At 51.2% G+C, this 18,682-nt stretch overlaps 1 protein-coding gene across 1 annotated transcript in view; it reads left to right on the top strand.

Moving 5' to 3' along the window:
• Rtn4rl1 (reticulon 4 receptor like 1) overlaps window positions 1-18,498 on the top strand; it is a 76,032-nt gene extending 57,534 nt beyond the window's left edge. The window contains exon 2 of the mRNA XM_048367303.1: window positions 15,371-18,498. Coding sequence (XP_048223260.1) covers window positions 15,371-16,695 — 1,325 coding nt within the window. The 3' untranslated portion in view covers window positions 16,696-18,498. The remainder of the gene's footprint in view (window positions 1-15,370) is intronic.
• Window positions 18,499-18,682: the final 184 nt, after the last annotated feature.

Genomic DNA, 18,682 nt, shown 5'->3' on the forward strand with positions numbered 1-18,682 from the left:
ACCTGACTGTAAAGAAGGACATAGTCCTGTCAAGGACCTTCCTGGCCACGTAGGAGCAGCCAGGGCTAAAACTTTGAGTCAAGCATTGTATGATTCCACTTCTAATGACTACCCAGAACAGGCAAGTCCACAAAGACAGCTGGTAGGTTCACAGATGCAGAGGGAGGCAGAGGAGGCAGAGGGAGGAAAAATGAAGAGTGACTACTAATAGGTATGGCAGCTCCATTTGGGGTGATTGAAATTTTCTAGAACCTGATAGTGTTCATAATTGTGCAAGATTATGAGTGTGCTTCATGCCACTGAATTGTGTGCTTTAAAATGGTAAATTTCATGGTATTTATCTATAGTATTTGTAGGCTTACCATAAAGCAAAACCTTCAAGGCAAGACTAGATTTTCTGTGGCCTAGGAGCAGAGGGTCAGTGTGGTTGCAGTAAGGAGGGTGGCACAGGACAGTGCTGGAGAGGTATTCTGCAGATCATGAGGCTCTGTGGGTTGATAACAGATTCTATTTTGTTCTGGAGCTTCGAGAAGCCACTGGAAGATTTCGGGCAGAAAAGCAACCGGATTTTACTTACTGTTTTGTTTTGTTTTTGTAGTGCTGGGGATCAAACCCAGGGCCTTACACATACAGGGCAAGCACTGTACCACTGAGCTGTACCCCCAGCCCTGAAATTAACTAGTTTGTTTTTTGTTTTTGGTAATCCTGGGCACTACCCCTGAGCTCATTTGCTCAAGGCTAGTGCTCCACCACTTTGAGCCACAGAGCCACTTCCCATTTTTCTGGTGGATAATTGGAGATAAGAGCTTCACAGACTTTCCTGCCTAGGCTGGCTTTGAGCCATGATCCTCAGATATCAGCCTCCTGAGTAGCTAGGATTACAGGCATGAGCCTGTACCTGGCACTGGCACTTCACTGGTTTTGAAGGTCCTCCAGCTGTGGGTGGTGATGGGACAGAAACAGACACAGGTGATCACTTGTTAGGGAGACCATGGCAGGACCCAGAGGAGAAGTAACAGTGGCCTAAGATAAGGTGGGAAGGGGTAGAGATGAAGTGATGTAAATTAAGGATATATATTTTGAAAGTGGAACCAATAGGACTTAGGAGATCAAAGGAAAAGAAAATGAAGGAAAGGAGTAATGGAAACTAGCACTTCTGTTTCTGAATGGCAGTGTCCCCTTCTGGGATGGGGAAATAGCTGAGGTCATGGTGGGCGTGAACTGCTTGTTAGACATCCACATGGAAACATCAGTATGGAGTGGTATGTCCAGTACTCAGGAAGGTAAGCCAGTGAGGACAAACAGTCATCATTTGGCATAATCATAGGATTACAGATCTGCCTCTGGGAGAAGTCTGGACACCAGCACATCGTAGGTGTTCATGAATGTCTGGAAGACATGGAATGATTATGTTCAGCCTTGTGTGGCATAGATTTCCCAGAGTATAGATGTTTGAGTTAGGAATGTAATATTGGAAGTGGCTGAGGAGGTTGGGCAACCTAGGAAACTCAAGAAGCCATTTGTGGGGTGAAGGGTGGTGAGAACCCAAAGGAGCCCTGGGTTCCAGCCTGCCCACTGCACATTCAGATAGGACCTAACCCTCCGCTTTTGTTCCCTGTGCCTCTCTGGGCATGATTCATATTTCAATATATTCCAGCTGTAAAGGGATCTGATTTTGAGCAGGTGGTAAGCCAGTACATGGAAATTTGATATATTTTGACTAATGCAGTTTGAAATTTGAAAACTGTAGACAATTTTATTCAAGATCCATTTTTATACCAACTCATTACTGGGGAGGGGGGGAGGCAAGATTTCAGGTTTCCTGTGAACCCAGACCTGTCACCACCAAGCCCTGCCAAACAAGGCTGGCCTGGCTGGCCTGGCTGTGCTCTGCCTGCTGCCTGTCTCCGTGGACTCCATCCCTCCCTGCCGGAAACTCTTTCTTTAGCAACCTCTTTCAAGTATCCCTCTGGGGGTTACTAGTCCAATTTAATCTGACCTTCAGCCCCACCTCTGTCGCACCAACTCCAGCAAATCCCTGGGGCTGGCACTTAAGACAAGTTTTGTGATACAGACGAGGGTATTACACAGAATTTCCACTTCCTTCTCCCTCTGCCTTGTCCATTTCCCAGGCCTCCTGCCTGTGAAGCTCCAGGAGAGGAATAAATAGTAGAGATGGGGTAGAGGCAAAGTGATCCTCAAGGGGGCAAGGACACAGCCCATGGGGCGTGAGGGGGATGCATGCTGGGAAACTGGAGAGGGTGCTGCTGGGAGAGTTTCTGAATGAGCAGTAGCTGCAAAGCAGAGCCATCTCTCCTCACATCACCGGATACCAAATCTGTCTTATTTGAATCCTGGCTCCACCATCTTGGGTGAATCACTAGCTTATTGAACCACATTTGTTTTCTCAATGGTAAAATAGGGATGTGAATATCTGCATAATAATTTGGGGGAGGGAATGTTCACAGAGTGTATGTGAGTGCCCCAGTAGGTTTTAACCCATGTGAATCCCCCGAAGTTCCCCCACTATCTCAGACAGACAGATAGAAGTCTGTCTCTGGGTAGCTCCCAATCTGTCTGGGAAAGCAGAGGAAAGGACTAGATCTCTGAACGCCCCCCCCCACCCCCAAGGCTGGTGACCTCCTAGGTGTAGTACTAAAGGCTTTGTGAGCTAAAGCTTCTAGAAGGTAACTTGTCAGTTCATCAAGAGGACTTTGGCCCCATGACCGACCCCCCCCCCAAAAAAAAGACTTGGATTCAATAATCTGATCTAAGAAAAGGATGGGAACTTGAACAAAGCTGTGTGCACAGAGATGTTCATCTCAGTGTTATTTAGTTATTTTCATTTAACTGACTCTCACATTGGCCCAGGTAGCACTTAGCATGTGTTACCATAGCCACATGGTGATAAATCAAAAGTCCCCGACAGGTATGCAGTGACAGTTCCCTCACCCTAAGTCCCCTGGCTTCTCAGCAGCCCTCCCAGAAGGCAACTAGAATTACTGATTTTTGTCATGATAATTTATAACAGTGAAAAATGAGAGACAATCTAAATGTTTCACAGATAAATAAATTATAACTTTTATCCACACAGTGGGATCCTCTACAGTCTCTCAAAATCATGCCTGTTACCACATATTTTTCTTTCTGTTAACCAAGTGTTGCCTCTGGCCTCAAGCCCTCTGCGTTTGCTGTTTCTCCTGGCTGCAATTCCACCTTCAAACTCTTAGAGCCTTGTTCCCATACACCTCACAGTTCTCACAGCTCCCTAGACCTCTTCCTCCTCCGCTTTTTAGATGTGGTGTGTGTGTGTGTGTGTGTGTGTGTGTGTGTGTGTGTGTGCATGTGTGCATGCACGCATGTGTGCACAGGTACTGAGACAGGTACTCAGAGAGCCTAGGCACTGTCCCTCAGCTTTTTCCACTCAGGGCTGGTGCTCTACCACTAGAACCACAGCTCCACTTCCAGCTTTTGCTAGTTAATTGGAGATAAGAATCTCATGGGCTTGTCTGCCTGGGATGGCTTTGAACCGCAATCCTCAGATCTTAGCCATCTGAGTAGCTAGGATTACAGATGTGAGCCATTGGCACCCAGCTGTAAGGGTGCAATTTTATATGGTCATGGCTGGCGGATGAGAGCCAAGCTCCCCATTACATGGCACTGCACTGGAGGTGGGGCTCCTCTGCCTGCTGGGCTCCTATTTCTTCCTTAACACAGGACAGCTGATGGAATGGAATGGTTAAAGCAGATAATGCGGGACACAGAGCCGCATATATAGTATGAACTCAACTTTATTTCTTGAAATAAAATTTTATTTAATTTTTATATTGCCCTATATAAATGAAGGAAGCGTTGAAAGAAGGCATAGCAAGGCCCTGTCGATGGCTGTCAAGGGTAATAATGGGAATATAGTAGTATCTCTTCCTTTTTGCTTCAATACTTTTCACATTTCTTTCTGCCAGCAACTATTATTTTAAAATCAAAGTACACAATGATGAATGACTTTAAAGGGATAACCTGATAAGTGAAAAAAAGACCTAGGAACATGTGGGAAACTCATGTGAAGTGCTCCCTGGGCCAAATCTCCCAAGGCTGATTTCAAGGACTGGCAGAGGTAGACCCTTGGCAAATACACCATGCTCCAGCCAGTGGGAAAGATGGGGGGAAATTGGAAGCCGAGGACCTGACCTGCGATGCTCAGCTGGGCTCCACAGGTGTCTGTCACAAGGGGCCAGACAGGAAAGATGCCATGGAAGGATCAGAGGAGAAAATGTGCAGGGAGAATGGAAAAGTCTACTGTGAGGGACTACACTGGGCATCCAGCAGGAAGTGAGAATTTGGGTAGAAGATGTGTCTGTGGGATTAGAAACCCTTGCTTGCAAACACTTTCAACTTCCTTGTCCTTTCTTAACTCTCTGGCCTCACCTAGAAACCTCACCCTTGGGCTACCTTTCCTTGCCTCTTTGCCACACCTGAGTAGCTAATATTGCTGGTAAAAGCCCCAGAGCTAGGCAGCAGCTAGAGCCATAGAGGACCCTGAGGTGACCAGGATAACCGGCTTAAATGATGCAAGAGGCCTACCTCTTCTGTCTCTTTCAGACCCTCTCTCTCATCTACCTCCATGCTCAGCCAAGGACCTCTCTAGAGAGAAAATAGCCCATCCCAGTCCAATTATATCGCCTTCTCCATGTATAACATAGTCCCCAGTTACAGCCAAACAGGTGTTCCTTCTCAGCCCTAGGTCCCATCTTCTTCTGCCCCCTCCCACCTACGGCTTCTCTCTCTCTCTCTCTCTCTCTCTCTCTTTCTCTCTCTCTCTTCTCTCCTTCTGATGAATCATGCTCATTGGCAAGCAAACAGACTCTATTTCTTCTTCTAAAAAAAAAAAAAACACCCAAAAACAAACAGTGAGAGGAGATGGGGGATGGAAAGAAGATGGTTAATGTGTGCAGGGGTGCAGCTGGATAGGAGGAGTAACTTCAAATGTTCTATAGCACAGTAGGAGAGCGGTGGTTGGCAATTAATTGTATATTTCAAAATAGCTAGTAGAATTTTGAATGTTCCCAAGACAAAGAAATGATAAATGTTGGAGTTGATGGATATGCTAATTGCTCTGATCTGATCATTACACATTGTGTACATGTTTTGAAATGTCACACTGTACCCCATAAATACACACACAATTACTATGTATCAGTTGAAGATAAAAACTATGATTTGAAAAAAAGTTTTTTTTTTTAAAAAGGGAAGATAATAACTGCCCTCAGCCCACACCCCTCCAGGGTCTCCCTCATTTCTCTGCCCCTATTCTTGGTAATATTTTGTGAATGAGTGGACTCTGAATGCCCACACACACCCTACTCCCAGTCCCCCAACAGGAGTCTTCCGGGCCCAATATTGACAGACAGGGCTACATGTTGTATTTTAACCAATGAAGTGTGAGCAGAGATGGTTTTTGTTGCCTGAAACACAGAAAAAAATTAGTATTGATCCCACCCACAAAACTTTTTCCTAGCAGTGTTCTGGGGCAGAGGTGCTCAATTCCACTTGACCTGGCTCCTTGGACAACTTCAGCCTTCCCATTATCTGTGAGACACAAGCCTTGGTGGTTGTGAGCCATTGTGGTTCCAGCACACCCTCACCTTTGCTGGCTGATCCTGGGCCATCTTCCCATCCTTACCTTTCAGTCACTCTTTGTCCATTCTAGTATGTTTTCTATCCTCACCATTCCTGCCAGAAATGAACTTGCCAGAGCCAACTCTTACCTCCACATGGCCAAGTCCACCAGGCACCTAGCTGTCATCATGTCAACTCTCCACAGCTTTCACATATTGATTTCTCTCTCCTTCTGGAAAGCCTCCACTTTCTGATTTGCCATACTTCCTAGCTCAACCCGTTTGCTTGTGACCTCACTGGCCACTCCTCCTTTGCTGACTCCTCCTCCTTCACTAGCTTCTCCCTTTTTTGCCCTCCTCCAGAACTATTGTGCTGCCATATATATAGGCTTGGATCCCTCTTGCCTCTCCTCTGCAACCCCATCCATTCCCACAGATTAAAAGACATCTCTATACCAATGGCTCCTGAGTGTACCACTCACTTCTGGGCTCCTGTGTTGTATATATCCAGCTGCCACCAACTAGATGTCTCTGTGAGATTCCACATGTCCTAAACTGAGCTCTTGGTTGGCCCCATGCCTGTTTTTCTAGGCTCCTTTAGTCTCACAGTGTTACCCTCTTCCTCTCAGTCATGAGGAAAGTACCTATGGTCCCTCTCAGCACACACAGGTTCATCTGTATCTAGAGAGTACTCTGTCCTCAGGACCCCAAGCATCTCTCAAAGACAATGATCACAGGTCTCCTGGCCTCCCTCTTGCTGCCCATCACCCATCCTCTAAGAGAAGTTCCTCCTATCCAGCCACATCACCCCTACCTCAGGACCTTCAGTGTTGTCTTGCCATATTCAGAATTGGATCTAAACTCTTTTTTCCCCAAATTTTTATTATCAAACTGATGTGGATCTAAACTCTTTAATGTGACTTTTAAGATCCTACCCCTGGTTCCTACCTTTTGGCTTTTATCTCCTGCTCCTTTACCTGCACCAAGATCAGTCCCACCCTAGAACCTTTGTACCTCTCATTGCCTAGAAGTCTCTTGCTCCTCTGCCTCTTACCTTTAGGTTTTTATTCAGGTGTCACTCCTCAGGGAGGCCCTCCAGGAGCACATAGAGAAAGTAAGTCCCTTTGTTCATCTGAATCTTCACACCTTCAAGTTCTGAGGACTTACAATTTGTCATTTTGAGGTTCGTTTTTTTGTTGTCTCCTCAGAATGGAGGCCCCAGGAGGGAAGGAGCTGTGGCTCCAGCTGTTACAGAGCCCAGACTCTCACAGAAATGAAGGAGGGCAGGGCAGTAGGTGCACCACAGGGTGATAGACAGGGTTGGGCTGTGCTCTGTACCCTGGTTGCCAGTCTTGAATGCTTCCCACTGGCTGCCAGGAAAGGATAGCTCTTTGGGGACTGGGAATACGAGTTCTTGGCAGAGAATTCTGCACCTGCTTCTCAAAGGTGGGGTTCCCTGTGGCTGAGAGCTCAGCCCTTCCCAGTATCAGGATCTTCAGTGTGAGACACTGCACCCAGCTCCCTCCCCCTCATGGCCCATGAGCGCCCCGGGGGCCCCATGTGGAGCAGGCAAGCAACTCCATAGACATTTACCACCGAGGACTGTGCCACCCTCATAGAAGCCCGCCCCCCCCCCCCGCCCCTCTACACACACAGGGGATATATCACTTATCTGTCTGGTTGCAGTGGGTCCACAGTGGGGCAGTTAGGGGGAAAGGCAGTTGCCTACACAGGAGCCCAAGCAGGAGAAGAGAGAGTTCAAAAACCTCCAGGGGAAGGAGGATGCTCAAAAAAATCCCTAGTCCTTATTTTGGGAGTCTGGATTGCCAGAGCCCACATACTGGGTCTCCAAACCAAGAAACACATTGAGTTAACAGGGCACTGAGCTAGGGAGGAGGCAGGAGGTGAAGGTAGAGCCCACAGTCCAGAGCTCCAGCAGAGAGCTCCATCCTCCAGAGCTCTGGCGTCCTGGGACATCAGGGTGGGTAGGGTGAAAGCCAAAGCCCCTTTGAGGATGGAGACAGCCCCAAGGCAGTCTGGGAGCAGCTCCTTTTGCCTAACCACACAGTGACACAATTGTCATCACTCAGGCAGGGCCTCCCACACAGTGGGCACTTCGCTCAATGTCCACACTCACAGACTAAGGCAGGTGCTCACTCCACTTTGCGGGTGAAGAAACTGAGGCCTCAAGAGGTTTCCTGATCCACATGTTGTTCAGGTATAATGCCCCCCCCACCCCCGGCACCGTGCTGCCACTGGGAACAAGCCTGGATAGTTCCTGGGTGTACAGTTGTCCATATGCAGCCTCCAGCTCTACCCTGCTCAGAGCCCAGGCAGTGAGGAGGCGGTGGACCCGATGGGAGGGCGTGGGGAGCCCCAAGTTGCTCCCACAAGGCCCTGTGAGAAGTTGGCAGCCCAATTAGTGCAGCCTTCATGGCCAGCCTGTTCCAGGGGACCAGGCAAGGCAGATGAAAGCTGAAAGGTTATTCCAACAAGGAGCCACCCACTTCTCAGCTAAGAGTGATCCTAGTGCTCCCGAGAAATTGAAGTGGGTGCATAATTCAGCATGTCAGGAGGAGAGGCAGAGCTGAAGCAAAGCGAAAGGGTGCGCTGGATAAGACAGATTCATTTCCCTCCCCACAGTGTGTGTCTCTGGCCCTGCCACTGGATACAAGGGAAGGCTGGGCTGCCATCCATAGGACCTGGAGACCAATGTTTACCTGTGTAAACATATGTTCTCAGATACGTGCATCACCATGCCTGTGTATAGACACGCAGCCACGTACACACACATAGATACTTCCACAGGCTTGCACACATGCACACATAAGCATGCACCTGTAGGCACACTCTACATACACAAGAACACATTCACACAGGTGTGTACATATGTACACCTGCCCAGACATCCACATGTCTACACACAGGCTCTATCTGGGCCCAAGCCTGCCTCTCTGGCTGACAGTGGGCCCAGGTTTGGTATCCTAGGACACACATGCCTCATGGCTTTCTCTTGAACCCCAAAGTTGTTGTTGTGTGTATGTGTGTATGTTTTGAGGGGAGTCATAATCTTGGCCCCCCCACTTTCAGTGATTTGTTCTTGTTGGTTTGGGAATGCCCTATTTTAGCACTGAAAGTCTCACATCTTGGAAAGCCTGCCCTAGGGGACCTTTGCCCCTGCCTAACCAACTCTGGGTCTTCCTTCCCAGAATTCTCCTAAAATGGATCCAGAGGCCCATTTCAAGTCTCTGCTCTCATCTTGAGGCACTGTGTCTCCTCAGAATTAATGAGAAAGCACCTACAGGGAGCCGGGCCCTGGGCCCAGGGTTTTATGAGCATTGCCTTTGAATCTCCTCTACCCCATGAACTCAAGAAGATGCCTAGACTGGATGCTGGTGGCTCAACCCTGTAATCCTAGCTACTCTGGAGGCTGAGATCTGAGGATCAAGGTTTGAAGCCAGCTTGACAGGAAAGTCTGTGGAACTTATCCCCAAATAACCAGCAAAAAGCTGGAAGTGGAACTGTGGCTCAAGTGATAGATTATTAGCCTTGAGAAAAAAACAAAGCTCAGGGACAGTACCTAGGCCCCAAGTTCAAGCCCCAGGACCAGTACAAAAAGAAAAACAAACAAACAGTAGTCTGCCTCACCCTGCCAATATTGCTGAGCTCTGGCCGTGTGTAGGCAATCCTGTCCTCGTAGAGTCAGCACTCAGCAGCAGAACACAGAAAGTTAATAGACGTGTGCTGTGTGTGAGAAGAGGGTGTAAGGTGAAACTGGGAAGGGACACCTTTCAAATAGGCTGCTCAGGAGAGTCTGTGCTGAGAAGCACTTTGGGCAGAGCTCAGCAGACACTCCGGGAAGGGTTCCAGGTAGAGGGAACAGCACATGCACAGGCTAGAGGCAGAGTGGCTAAGGTATGTAGGAGAGACTGCAGGCAGATCAGTAGGGATGGAGAAGGTGGGGCCTCTAGGCTGTGGTACAAACTGTGAGATGGGAGCCATAGAGAGTCTGAACAGAGTGTTTGGCTTGAGCAGCCAAAATGAAAGAGCCACCTTACGTAAGAGAGAGAAGACGTAAGTGGAGAAGGCTAGAGGGTGGGAGGAAGAGCAGAGTTTGGTTTGGATGGATTGCCGTGTGTGTGTGTGTGTGTGTGTGTGTTGTGTGTGTGTGCACACACACGTGTGTGCCAGTACTGGGGTTTGAATTCAGGACCTGAGTGCTGCCCCTTAGCTTTTTTTCCCCCTCCTCAAGGCTGTTGCTCTACCATTTGAGTCACGCCTCTACTTCTGGCTTTTTAGTGGTTACAGTCCTTTCCTGCCCTGGCTGGCGTCAAGCCTTGATCCTCAGATCTCAGCCTCTTGAGTAGTTAGAATTACAGGTGTGAGCCATGGGTGACTGGCTTGGATAGATGGCGATTGCTTTTGACAGATGGAGATGTGGGCTAGGTGGGGGGATCTCAGTGTCTGCCATCAAGAGGACAGACTGGAGCTTTAAGTGATTGCTCCATTTTCCAGGGTAAGGAAAGAAAGGCTCCCTCAAGTAAGGAGATAAACACTTTAGGTAGAAGATTCAGGATTTGAACCCAGGTGTCTCCAGCTCCAAAGCTGATCTGCTCCTACTGCTTTCTGCCATGGTCAGGAAGATGCTGGCCACCCTGCTCTCCCCGATCCCCCTTACTCCCCCGCGCACCTATGTCCAGTGGGGAGTCTTGATGAGAGGAGCTGGCTTCCTCATCTCCAGCCCTGGGCCAAGCTGTGAGGGGTGAGGAAGGGAGGGAGGAACTCACCAGGAAGCAACCTATGCTTAGGATACAAATGGCATAAGTGCCAAGTGGCCTGAGGCGCCAGCAGCCCCCTGAGCACAGCCACCTGGCCCATGGCCATCATCCACTCAGGGAAAGCATTGGGTTAGCATTGATTGGCTTGGAGAAGAGCCTCTGGCCAGGCTGGGGGAGGGGAGGAAGGACTACAGAGCCTGAGGGATGGATCACATAGCTGCCCAGTCTCCAAGCCTCAGAGAGCCCCCTTAGACCTGCTTAGGGGCCATGGGAATGCCAGCCCCAGGACAGGGAAGGAGCAGCCCCTCCGGTGCCAGCAGGCTGTATGAGCAAGCCTAGGCCCTTGGGGCCTGAAAGGGCTGGTCAGCTGCACCCACGCCTTGGGGAGCTGGAATCTGGAATCTGCTGGGTGGGTGGGGCCTGGCCCGCCAAACCCCGCTGCCCTGCTCCCCAGCCATGGGGCTTGGTCAGGACCCTCTGGGAGCCCCATTTCCTCCTCTGTGAAATGATGGCTGCTCCCAACCAGCCACTGTGCTCAGTTGGATTGGGTGCCTCTTGGTCCGTTCTCTTCTTGCTTCCAGGGGCTGGGAAGAACTAGTACCGTGCTACAATGGCCATCAGACTTTGGGCTGGGACAGGGGTCTGTTGGTGTGGGTCCCAGTGTCACGATCTCTGGCCACCCCAGCCCCGGGTTGCTGCTCTGCCCAACAGAGCTCAGGCTACAACTTTCTGCCTGATTTGAGGGGCCAGGTGAAGTGTGGGGGCTCCTTCCTGCTTTCCTGCCTCAGTGTCTTTGCACACGGTGCATCCTGTATCTTTTCTTTCCCACCCCTGGGAATGAACATAAACACATCTGGACTGGATATGGTGGCCCCCTGGGCTCAGGTCACTCAGCTCTGCTCCACGTCATGGCCCCAGCCCCCCAGATAGAGTTGTGTATGCAGGAAGGAGGCGGGAAAACAGTGCTAGAACTCTTGCCTGTTCTGCCTCTTTGCTGGGTGGGCATGCTCAGCCCTGAGCAGACTCCTCCCACAGAATCCTAAAGCAGCTCCATGGACAGGGACCCCTCTCCGCCCCATTTCCCAGATTACATACACCAGGAGACTGAAGAGCTGCCCAAGGCATGCCATTCCCTGGTGACCTCTGTGCAGATGGCACAGAGGTGGCAGGGTATATTCTCACACCTCCTCCCTCAACTTCCCATGCTGCCTCCCCAGGTGTTTATCCTGGGTCCCAGTACCTGGTCAGCCTGCCTAGTATTGTGAATCCTCAAGCAAAGATTCACATGAGTCATGACTGGGTCCTCCCCACACTGGCACTGCTGACTCTCTGGGACTCCAGAAGTTGGGGGTGGGGTGGGTAGGGGGAGTAAGTATTGAATGGAGAAAGGAATGAATGAGGCTGCAGAAAGGCTGGGGAGCTCAGACGTGTGGGAGGCTGGGAGTCGCTAAAAGGGCATCACCCAAAAAAGGAAGGCAGGAGGAGGTCTGGCTTGCTTGCTTCAGTTTCCTCAGGCTGAGCGCCGACCCCTCCTCCCCTACCCTACTTAGGAGAGGCCCTGATCATTTGCAATCTTCAAATGCACAGCAAAATCTCCAGGCCTCATTGTTAGTACATTAATCAGGCAATCAGCAGGGCAGGGCTTCCAAGAACTGCATGGCAGGGGCATAGGGAAAGCTGTGCCAGCCTCCTAGTGAAGATGCCAGCAGGATGACAGTCTAGAACCTGGCACCTGCTGGTGCAGGTAGAGGTGACAGAAGTAGGTGGGAATGGCTGGAGCACTGAGTCCAGAGTCTTGAAGACACCAGCTACCAGGGCAGGGAAGCACTCAGTGGACAGCCTCCCACCTCCAATTAGGAGGGGCTGGGGGATCTGGAAGGGCAGCCTTCCTGGCACAGACTGGCATCTGGGCAGTATTGGAAGACAGAGAGCAGCTGCCTTAGGCTCAGATCCCAGCAGCCCCCACCCACAGAAGGAGCCTTTCATGGTTCTCTGGCCTTTGGACAGAAGCCACGGCGACACATGTTCCCTGTGGCCTTGTTGCCCCAGACCCTAACATCACACCATGTTCTTTCTTGGGATAATAGGGAACTTGGCCCTTGCACCAAGACTTGGCTGGGGTCTCTTGTCCTCTTGTGGCCTTCTGAGAGGGAGGGCAGGGGCTGGCTCTGGTTTTGCCTTTGCTCTGTTCTGCCATGTGACCCTTGCCTCCTGTAAATGCTATAGTGCATTCTTGAGCTTTTTCATTTGTTTGTTTTTGTTTTGTTTACTAAACTGAGTTCACGGTCTGGTTTTTCCTGTATATTGGCATTCCCTAGAGGCACCTGCTTTCTATCTGAGGGGTACAACTTCCCACTGACCCCTAACTTCTCCTGGCTGTACAGAGCAACACTAAAGATGGGAGAGGGCTGTCCCCTGCCCCACTACACAGGGTAGACTGAGGATTAAAGGAGCACAGACAGAAGCCCTCTATCAACTCCAGTGAGCTGTACAAATGTCGAGTGGGATTAGTGCTAAGCCTGCCACAGCCCACCTTCCACAGTGGCAGACTGAGAAGGGGAAGTGCCTTTATGTGCACAGGACCCCCAACTTAAGCCGTACCATGTCCCCTTAAGCACAGAGAGCACCAGGAATGCCCTTGAACCAGGAGCCTGTGCTCTATCAGAGTGTCAAGGTGGGGGTTACACCTTGGGGAAGGTTCTAGCAGGTGAGACTTTCCTGAAAGAAAGCAACTGGGACAGGTGAGGGGTATAAGCTGAGGCTGGAGGCTCAGCCCTGTGAAAGGGGCAGCCAGTAAGGTTGGGCCCTCCCAGCCTGAATGTGGAGGCTGGAAGGCCTGGACAGGCTTCCTTGAGGCTGACAGAGATTTGGAATGTAGGCTTCTACTCCATCCTGTCCCTGCCTCCTCTTTCAGGGCTGGGACCCCGGATAAATGGAGATGGAAAGTGGGGACTGGAGAGGCTAGCGGAGAGAGAGACATCTCCTAGGTATGTTCTAGAGGTGGCCATAGCCTTGGCCTGGTCAGTAGGCTGTGCAGCTGGGTGACGGGAGGCCCCGCGGAGGCCGCACGGAGCACGGCCTGCCTCAGAAAGGGGCCTGTGCTGTGCTGCCACTACCACCGAGGTCATAATTGCTCTGAAATCACAACTGAACCCAATTATGCAAAAACTAAATTATGTGTGATGATTTTTATGTGCTGGAAACGTTGGGTAGAAGCTGGGTGATTACATGGGGGACGGGAAGCAGCTGCCACTCTCTGGGAGCCCATAACTCCCAACAGCTGGGAGCTGTCACTTCTTTATGATGCTGTTTCTGCTAGGAGCAAGGGGGTAGCAGCGGCGGTAAGACCCGCTCAGCCAGGATCCAACGCAGTCGCAGTCGTGGGAGCCAGGCGGTGGGTGGGGCCAGGAGGGTAGCTTCTCTCATCCTAAATACTCTGAACACAGCTGGCAGGAAGAAGACTCAGCTGAGCTGCTCTGGGCGCCTTAGCTATCCCGAGAGGCCTAGCTGAACAAGCCAGAAGATTAAGGGGCAAGAGGCTAACGTAGGCAAGGGGAGGTGGCTGCCCAGCTCTCCAGGGTGGGTTGCGGCAGGCCTGGAGCCTGTCCTCTCCACCCTGGCGCGCCTGGTGGGCTGCTTGGGGCAGCTGTGACCCTGGAGAAAGGCAGGTAATGACGATCTTCTGTAATGAGGCTACTCCGATAATGAGCATGGGGCTATTACCCGACCACAGGCTGGACACATCCGAAAATAAATTATTTTAAGGATCCATTAACGAATGCCTAATTAATGCCCAATTAGAGGGAAGCTACAGAGGAAATGCTCTGGACAATCAAGAGGCAAGGCCTGGTTTTGCAGTTTCGGCCTGGGAGCTCAAGTGAGATGGGGAGAGAGGAGGGGGGCCAGAAGGTGGTTTGGGATGGGGGCTGCTCCATCTGGCAATTTCATGGACCCCAGAGCAGATTCATAATCAGCCCTGGTGCCACACCATTCCCTCCCCATACAACTGTCCAGCTCAGTGAGGGAGAGTTACCGCTGTGTGGATTTTAGAAATAAGGAGACTGAGACACAGAAGGGGTGTTGCATATTTAAAGATATAGAAGACAATGTAAATGAGGCCTTTTTTTTTCCTCACTCTACCTTTTTAGCCATAGTGCCACTTCTGGCTTTTTCTGTTTATGTGGTACTGAGGAATCGAACCCCAGGCTTCATGCATGCTAGGGAAGCACTCCACCACTAAGTCAGCCCTAAATGAGACTTCACTGAAGTACACTTTGGTGTCATTCATGTATGCTTTGCTTGTTACTGGGAATATTTTTGTGTGTGTGCTAGAAATGGGGCTTTAACTTAGGGCTTTGCACTCTTGCTTGGCTTTTTCACGCAAGGCTGGTGCTCTACCACACAAGAGTCCAGCTTTTTGCTGGTGAATTGGAGCTAAGAATCTAGGACTTTCCTGCGTAGTCTGACTTTGGCCTTGATCCTCAGATCTCAGCCTCTTGAGTAGCTAGGTTACAGGTATGAGCCACCACAGTGCCCAGATTTATTTGGAATAGTTTAGATAAGATGATTCCTCAGGACTCCTGATACTATATTTACTTTGTCAGAACTACTATCTGGTAGATAATGGCAAGCAAGTGGCAGAGCTGGGATCAGAGCCGGAGGCTGACCATTTGGGTCCATAAGTGTGGCCCTCACAGCAGCAGAGCTGACAAAGATGAAGAGGTGAAGCACCACTGCTGAGAAGTAGAGCTGAAGAGGCTTTAGGGGCAGAGCTAAGGAGATATTGGGGTGATCAGGGCCTCTACCCCAAATTTACCTTCCAGCCTAAGAGATGCATGCTACAGTACAGTCAAGAACAGACACCGCCCCCCCCCCCAGGAGGGCCATATGCCAGTCCCCATCCCACCCTCCTGACCTGTCTGTCTCCCCAATCCCCAGGCAGACCCTGACTGGCTGTGCTGTCTCTCTCCCTGCCAGGGTGCTGTGTGGAACTGCTGCTGCTGCTGCTGGCTGGGGAGCTTCCCCTGGGTGGCGGCTGCCCGCGGGACTGTGTGTGCTACCCAGCGCCCATGACTGTCAGTTGCCAGGCACACAACTTTGCTGCCATCCCAGAGGGCATCCCCGAAGAGAGCGAGCGCATCTTCCTGCAGAACAATCGCATCACCCTCCTGCAGCAAGGCCATTTCAGTCCCGCCATGGTCACCCTGTGGATCTACTCCAACAACATCACCTTCATCGACCCCAACACCTTTGAGGGCTTTGTGCACCTGGAGGAACTGGACCTCGGTGACAACCGGCAGCTGCGGACACTGGCACCCGAGACTTTCCAGGGCCTGGTGAAACTTCATGCCCTCTACCTCTATAAGTGTGGGCTTAGTGCCCTGCCTGCGGGCATCTTTGGAGGCCTGCACAGCCTGCAGTACCTCTACTTGCAGGAAAACCACATTGAGTACCTCCAGGATGACATCTTTGTGGACCTGGTCAACCTCAGCCACTTGTTTCTCCATGGCAACAAGCTGTGGAGCCTAGGCCAGGGCCCATTCCGGGGCCTGGTCAACCTGGATCGGCTGCTGTTGCATGAGAATCAGCTGCAGTGGGTCCACCACAAGGCTTTCCATGACCTCCACAGGCTGACCACCCTATTCCTCTTCAACAACAGCCTCTCAGAGCTGCAAGGTGAATGCCTGGCCCCCCTGGCAGCCCTGGAGTTCCTTCGCCTCAATGGCAACACCTGGGACTGTGGCTGCCGGGCCCTATCCCTGTGGGAATGGCTGCGGAGATTCCGAGGCTCCAGCTCTGCCGTCCCCTGTGCCACCCCGGAGCTGAGGCAAGGCCAGGACCTGAAGCTGCTGAGGGCCGAGGACTTCCGGAACTGCACAGGGCCAGCCTCCCCACACCAGATCAAGTCACACACGCTCACCACCACCGACAGGGCTGCTCGCAAAGAGCACCACCTACCCCACGGCCCCACCAGGGACAGGGGCCATCCGCATGGCCATCTTCCCGGCTCCAGGTCAGGCTCCAAGAAGCCAGGGAAGAACTGTACCAGCCACAGGAACCGAAACCAGATCTCGAAGACGGGCGCTGGCAAGCAGCCCCACGAGCTGCAGGACTATGCCCCCGACTACCAGCACAAGTTTGGCTTTGATCTCATGCCCACAGCACGACCCAAAAGGAAGGGCAAATGTGCCCGCAGGACCCTCATCCGTGCCCCCAGTGGGGTGCTGCAGGCTTCCTCGGGCATTTCCCTGGGGGCCTCACTCCTGGCTTGGATACTGGGGCTGGCAGTGACTCTTCGCTGAGGACTCCGGGCACTAGCACCCAGCACTGCCACATGTCCATCAAGGAACAGAATTTCTTTTCTTTTCTTTTTTATAAGCGGAGGATCTGCTGGGTTTCAGGAAAAGGCTGATAGAGCCTTCAGCTGCTATCTGGACCCTCCCCGGTGGAATATAAATCCCAGTGTACAGCTATAGACGGGAGGGGATTAGCACATCTCACCCAGCAGCCCCAGCCAGGCTCAGCCAAGCACCCCTGGACAGTGTCCGCTCCAACATGGCACAGGAAGTGAATCCTTCATTCGCAGTGATGGGACAAGCTCCTCTCCAGGGAGCTGGGCTCTGTGGAATCTCAACCATTTGAGAGATCATGGGAAGGGCCCCGCCGTTCTTGGAGGAAGCAGGATTCAGAACACACAAGGCTCGCCCAGAGCCAGCTGGGTCGACCAGCAGTCTGGGAACACTCAAGCAGGTGGCATCCTAGCCCTTTCCTGAGGCCACTTAATCAACTGGCCCTGAATCTAGCGCTATGTCACCTTCGACCCCTCCCTCGGGGAGGAGAGGGGGGAAACACCTCTCATTCCTGATGTCTCAGGCAACCCTGGCAGACCCAGGTTCAATTGCTGGGGTCCAAGAACCAATTACCAAAGGAAAGACCATCAGAGGCTGAAATCTAGAATTATCACATGCAATGAGATTCTCACAGAAGGTGCAGTTTTATACCTATGTCCACTTATATATATATATACATATATATACACACACACACGCTCCACATCTATCTCTATATATATATACATACAAAATGCACAGGTTCTCTGCCCCTCCCCCAGCCACTCCGTTACCAAACTGTATGTCTTATCATGTTTATAAACTATAAGGATTGTACTGGTGATTTCTAGCAAGAAATAAACGATAGAATTTTTGCCTAGAATCCCAGCCTGGCAACAATAGTCCCTAGGTAAGCTGGGCTTAATCAGGGCTAGGGGCAAGATAACACTGATAAGGGTTAGGGAGAAAGGGGAGGCAGTGAGAATCACTTCAGGGGACCAATATTCTTAGACATTTAGAACATCACCTTGTTTTTATATGCAAACACAAGCTTGTCTGGCGCCCTGAAGCACCCCATCACCCCTACTGTAGAAGCTGTGGGAGTCAGGATGACACGTGGGAAGCAGCGTGTTGGATGTCAGGGAGCCAGGTGCTGGGGCCATCTAGACAGAAGGAGAGGGATGGGACTTGGGGATTTGTAAGCCAGCAGGCAAGGCAGCATCCACAGTGTTAGTCCAACGGGTTGGACAGTGTCTTCATTCTAGCATTTTGCAAGTGATGGTCAAGACAGGCCAGAGAGACTAAGTGGAAGCCCAGGCCGGGAGCATGGCTCAGCTGCTGAGTTTTAACCTGAGGCTGTTTGGTGGGTGACTTGGCAAGGGCTTGGAAGCAGGGCACCATGAGTTGGCCTTAACATCAGGAAAAGGATGAGGGCTTTTCAAGAACTATCTCCTGCATTATAGATGCCTCCTCTCTCCTGGCCCTCTGGAGATAGCTGGGGATAGGCAGAGGTCAGAGGGCTAAACTCAGAGGTCAGGAGCTGGGATGCAGGGAACCTAGCAGACAAGCCCCATCAGGGGAGAGGGGCTGCTAGCTAGGGGCCCAGGCAAGCACAGTCTCTTTTTGCGCTTTGCACAAACCTGAGTTCTCCACCAGAGAGAATGTGTGTGAGGAGTGAGAAACACTGAATCCAATTAAGAGAGAAAAATAATAATAAATTTTTTTTTCTTGGACAAGAACCTGTTTTTCATTTCCTAACCCCGCATTCCTGATGGGGTGGCAGATCCTGGGCTTGGGTGGGGTGGGCGAGCCTGGCCAGGCACAGATCTAAGAACACAGCATACTTGTTGGCAGAAGGAACCGTAGGGGGCAGGGGCACCATGACTCACAGGGACCCACAAGAGCAGGTATGCATGTGTGTGTACGCGTGCATGCACACGCGCGCGCACACACACACAAG

The sequence above is a fragment of the Perognathus longimembris genome, chromosome 17, assembly GCF_023159225.1.
Source record: "Perognathus longimembris pacificus isolate PPM17 chromosome 17, ASM2315922v1, whole genome shotgun sequence".
In the NCBI taxonomy this organism is placed as follows: Eukaryota; Metazoa; Chordata; class Mammalia; order Rodentia; family Heteromyidae; genus Perognathus; species Perognathus longimembris.